Source organism: Eurypyga helias, unplaced genomic scaffold, assembly GCF_000690775.1.
Source record: "Eurypyga helias isolate BGI_N326 unplaced genomic scaffold, ASM69077v1 scaffold1952, whole genome shotgun sequence".
In the NCBI taxonomy this organism is placed as follows: domain Eukaryota; kingdom Metazoa; phylum Chordata; class Aves; order Eurypygiformes; family Eurypygidae; genus Eurypyga; species Eurypyga helias.
The window spans coordinates 1-5,220 of NW_010237611.1; the positions used below are offsets into that span (position 1 = coordinate 1).

At 38.7% G+C, this 5,220-nt stretch overlaps 1 protein-coding gene across 1 annotated transcript in view; it reads left to right on the forward strand.

Annotated features, from left to right (window-relative positions):
- Positions 1-1,068: 1,068 nt before the first annotated feature.
- LOC104506522 (dynamin-3) overlaps positions 1,069-5,220 on the forward strand; it is a gene marked incomplete at both ends in the record, with an annotated part of 36,221 nt that continues 32,069 nt past the window's right edge. Inside the window, 4 exons of the mRNA XM_010147497.1 lie at positions 1,069-1,218; positions 2,977-3,180; positions 3,655-3,753; positions 4,465-4,625. Coding sequence (XP_010145799.1) covers positions 1,069-1,218; positions 2,977-3,180; positions 3,655-3,753; positions 4,465-4,625 — 614 coding nt within the window. The remainder of the gene's footprint in view (positions 1,219-2,976; positions 3,181-3,654; positions 3,754-4,464; positions 4,626-5,220) is intronic.

The window sequence follows — 5,220 nt, forward strand, 5'->3', positions numbered from 1 at the left end:
TTTTCTTTGATCTTACCCCAACAATAGCAGCATGAGCTGAACTGGAGTGTACACAGCTTGGTTCAGCCTTTCTCCAGCCCTGCGGCTTGGACCCGCTGGGGAGAGGATGTGAGCATATACCTGTGATTACCGTTTACGTCATTATTTCTGCTTACAGCCTTGCTACGTGAGAGACGCTTTTGTGTTCTCTTTTCAAGGAAGAAACCCCGGTTTTAAAATCATGAGATGTGCTTCTTGTTATGCATCTCTGGGGCAGGAAGTCCAGAAGGTGACAATAACTAGTATCAGTATTTGGATTCAAGAGTTGATACAGGGACCTAGTGTCAAGTGTGAGTCTAACAAATTAGACTGTATCTATCCCCAATTCCTGGCTGATGTCCTTTTAAGGTGAGAGGGCAAGTGGTATGATATTGAAGACTCAAGAATTAATTGTGTTCTTCCAATCCAGCAAAATCACAGCTATATCTACAAAAGCTTTACACACTTCTTAAGCAACTTCTGGGTTTAGACTACAATAAGTTTTTAGGAAATGAGTTGTTGTGTTAAAAGCGTTAGTGTTTTTAAGTGATCTTATTTGCATTATGGACTTGTAAAAGTTTACAGAACTCTGTTCCTAAAATCGTCAATAACGTGGGCTGTTAGTTTTTGAAAACAAATGCTAATAATCTTTCATGGTACAGAACTGGATTTATTTTTTCTCAGTTTAGTGATGTATTGTAGGCAAATGTAATCAGTTGAGAACTCAGAATCTGATTCACAAGCTGTTCTTTATTCTATTAACGTAAATGGTATCTATTTGAATCTTTCAGGTTGTTCCAGAACGTGCTAAAGATAAAAGCAGTAAATCATATGCTATCAACTCGACTATTTAACTAACCCTTTCTTGTTGTAGGCTGGCTTTCATCTGTGTAGTCACATCTATAGCATGTGCTCATATATAATGCTTTCCTGATATCCGTGATGACACGCTTTTGTGCACACACATCTGAAGAATACTCGGGGCTTGAAAGCGTGTGTTCAAGTCTATAAGCCTGTGAAATACAGAGTTGCTGTTGATATTTTTCACAGAGTATGCTGAATTTCTACACTGCAAAGGGAGGAAGTTTACTGATTTTGATGAAGTTCGTCAGGAAATTGAAGTAGAAACAGATAGAATAACAGGAGTGAACAAAGGCATTTCTTCAATTCCGATTAATTTAAGAATATATTCTCCACATGGTAGGTAAAATCCTTCAACTTTATATTTCTGTCATGTAACGTATTACGTAGCTCTGTCTGCCTAGCTGTCTCTTTAGCATGTGTTCTCATTGCTGGATCAGAAGGCTTCTGGGATGAAAAACTTCTGAGTTGAACCAAAAGTGGACACGTATCTGGAATAATCCTCAACTTCTCCTGTGTTACAAAACTACTCTACGGTGGAGAGCTGTTGCCATCAGAGCTGGGCAGAACACAGGCTCTGACCCATTTCATAGTCTCATGATTTAAAGATACTCTCACTCTGCTCGAGGATGAAACCAATCTATCCCTCAGTACATATATATACCATTGGGTAGTAGCTCACTAGTAAAGAGAAATAATGGGAGACTTTGTGGCAAATTTTTTTGCCACCCTCCAGATGGAGTCCCTGATTGGTAATCTAGAAAGTTGTTGTGTCTCTCTCTGCTATTGGATGTTTATTGTTTGCTGTCACTAAAAATATATTTAGACAATAATGGTGTTTGAAGCTGCTTTCTGTTGTAGACCCCCCGTGTAGATCAAAGGTAGTTCCTCTGGTTGCCATCTGCCCAATTTAATGAAGGCAATCTAGAGAAAACGCTTTGCATTGAATCGGTCTTGGATGCAGGAGAAAAGGGGTGTGTTTGGCTGAAGATTTTTTTTTTTCACCCTAACCACCTCATCTGATGTCTTCATTGCAAATCACAGGGCAGAAAGATTACACTAAGAGGAGAGGTAATTAGGGAGATGCTGACCCTCCCTTTGATCTACTGTGAGCAGCCTTGGCTCTAAACACACGCCCTGAGCCCTTCTCTGCTATGCAGATGTGGCATGGCCAACTGAGAGGAGCTGAACTAACTGCCCTGTCTTAGAGCTTGTTTGTTGAACATGCTGATTCCAGGAGAAAGTGAAAATTTCCGACCTAATGCTCTTTGTTTTATTAGGATCAATCTTTTAGTTCACCAACTGTTGTCTGTATTAGCCAGACCCCAGATATACTTCTGGTGTTTCCTGTGTAGGAATTGCATTTTTCTCCTTTGTCTAAAGGATACCTTGTTATCCCAGTACTGGCTGAACAAGCTGGGATGCTTCTGGTTGGCATTGTGGCCTGTAGTCGGCAAATCATGCCGGAGCAAACCAGGTTTTCTTAATGGATAATTTTTTTCATGTTTCTTATTTTTCTTAAGAAGTTAGAGTGAAAAAAAATCCAAACAAAACCACCCACCAAATCCCAAAATAACAACATACCGCCAAACCCCTCAACAATAATTTTGCTATATAAGTTAGGCTATCTGTTGACTTTTTGGGAAGTTTCTTATTTGGAGACACTGTTGAAAGCATGGTCATAGAAAGACTGTGTCTAAAAAAAAAAAAAAAAAAGCCTGTTTTGGGTTGATTTGAAAGATGCAGTGGGAATAGTATGTTGTCTGTGCTTCTGTTGGTGGAAGCAGCTCAGAAAGCCGTATTGATTAGTCTAAGAGCCTTCAAGGATATTCAAGTATCATTCTCCTGTGCCAGTTGTAATGTTTAAAGTATTAGTTAGTACTAACAAATCCAGAGATGAAAGACCAACAGGGAAACAAGTGTACTTTTCAGGTTGTCAGGCATTTTGTTCAAACCACTGATGATATTTATATACCTGTAAAGGTAATTTTGTGGGGTTTTATGTGACTAAAATTTGTCTGCAAGCCTAAGTGTGTAGGCCTCTTTAGAGATGTCTGGCGTGCTAACCAGTTTTATGATCTTGTGTTTTCCATGTAGTGTTAAGCCTGACTCTTATTGATTTGCCGGGAATCACTAAAGTGCCAGTGGGGGATCAGCCTCCAGATATTGAGCAACAGATCAGAGACATGATAATGCAGTTCATCTCTCGGGAAAACTGTCTGATACTGGCTGTGACTCCAGCTAACACTGATCTGGCCAACTCGGATGCACTGAAGTTAGCAAAGGAAGTGGACCCTCAAGGTAAGCCCGAGAACGTAACTGCTGTTTGATCTCAAGCCTAATCACATAATTGGCAAAAATAGACCGACTCGTGTGGAATACAATTTATAATACTTAATATAGATGTATATATACACGTTCTCATATAGGCTTCAACATCACAACAACTGCTACCTTTTTACAACTTCTTGTAGTATGTAGCAAAACGTGCCGTGGTGCTGATGGGATTTCTGGGTACTTGCATCATAAGCTTTATACAGTCATATCACAGGAATGCTGAGCCTTGTTAGGGATTTGAGGAACACATTTCAGCGCTGGCAGGGACGGTCCCTTCTTTTCCAGATATACCATAACTTGCAGTTGTAGCTTGTACGGTGTGATACAAGCTTTGAGAACGTCACATGTCTATTATTATCTAATTGTAAGATGTAATTGTCCATCCTGAGTATAAATGATCCTTCACTGTCTTTTTACTCCTGCTTCTGCTCTGGTCAGGCCTTAGGACCATCGGTGTGATCACAAAATTGGATCTGATGGATGAAGGAACAGATGCAAGAGAAATTCTAGAAAACAAACTACTTCCTCTTCGTAGAGGTGAGAATGTTCAGTTGCCAGTGTTCTTTGCAATCTAGAAGGTGGTTTGGCTAAGGGTGGTGTTTGGGAATCCTGGAGGTCAATCAAAGGTTATGCCGGACTTGATGAGTTCCTAGCTTTTATCATTATCTTTTTAGCAAACATAAAAGGCAGCTGTGCTAAAAATATCCTGCAAATAAAATAATTTTTATCTGGAGCTGGAGAATAACACTGCATATTCCAGAGCAAGAAATGTCAGCACGAGTTGTTAGTCAATTTTCTCTTCTGTGTCAGATTGCTGTTGCTTTAATGAAAGAATCTTTTTTATTGATGTGACTGCCATCTCCTCCCATGGAGCATCTTGGTCCAGCAAACAAGAAAGTTTTCCTGTATTTTGATAGTCTCATCTCATTTATCTATGTAGACCTGTGTGTTTTGATTTTGGTTTTTTTGTTCGTTTGTTTATTTTTGAAGTGTTTACTTTGGGGTACACCAAGGTTTCAAATATTTCTGTATTTAAATCTGTGATTTAAAAGGAAGTATAGATGTTATACATAAACAAGTGAACAATTTAGACACCGTTAAGGTCATTACAGTACTTGTAAACAGTATCTGAAATGCCTAAATTAGAGTGTTTTTTTTGAACTGAGGCAGTCTGGTTCCATTGAATAGTAACTCGGTATTTCAGGCAGTAGCTGCATTGACTTACCTGTTGGTTTTGTGTTGGTTTAGGTTATATTGGAGTTGTAAACAGAAGCCAGAAAGACATTGATGGGAAGAAGGACATAAAGGCAGCTCTTCTAGCAGAAAGGAAATTCTTTCTTTCCCACCCAGCGTATAGGCACATGGCAGATCGGATGGGAACGCCGTATCTCCAGAAAGTTCTAAACCAGGTAAAACCTGAAGCCTTTGTGGTGAAAGGCAGCTTTTATAATGACAGGACCAGTATAAAATCTTTATTAAAATGAATGTTGGTCACTTATATTCTTTCCTGCTTTTAATGTTTTTAATTTTCACGATGAAATAAACAAAACTATATTACGTGGAGCATGAGAAAACTTCCTGTGAGATGTAGTTCTTGACTTTTACTGACAGTCATGCACTCCCCTGTTCTCTTGAATACTGCATATGAACATAAAAAATAACATTTGGTTGCCTTCTTGGACGTATACCATCCTATTCCTTAATTACCACATTTCTTTTCGTTTAACAGGATTTTTAGAATTCAAATTTAGAAATTGAAATAAAAGAATACATTTTTAGAAATCATGTATCCTGAGGGTTCACTGTATGTCTGTACCGTAACCTCAAAATCTACACTTTGTTGTGCATTTTTAATATCAAAAGTATACTGTATACTAATGATATAAATGACAAATACAGCAATGGGAACACTTTGTTCACACTACCACTACACTACTGGTTTTTTTGCCCAAACTTTTTGTTTATTTCTGCGAGTCCATGCCCAAACCATGTCAGATCACAGCT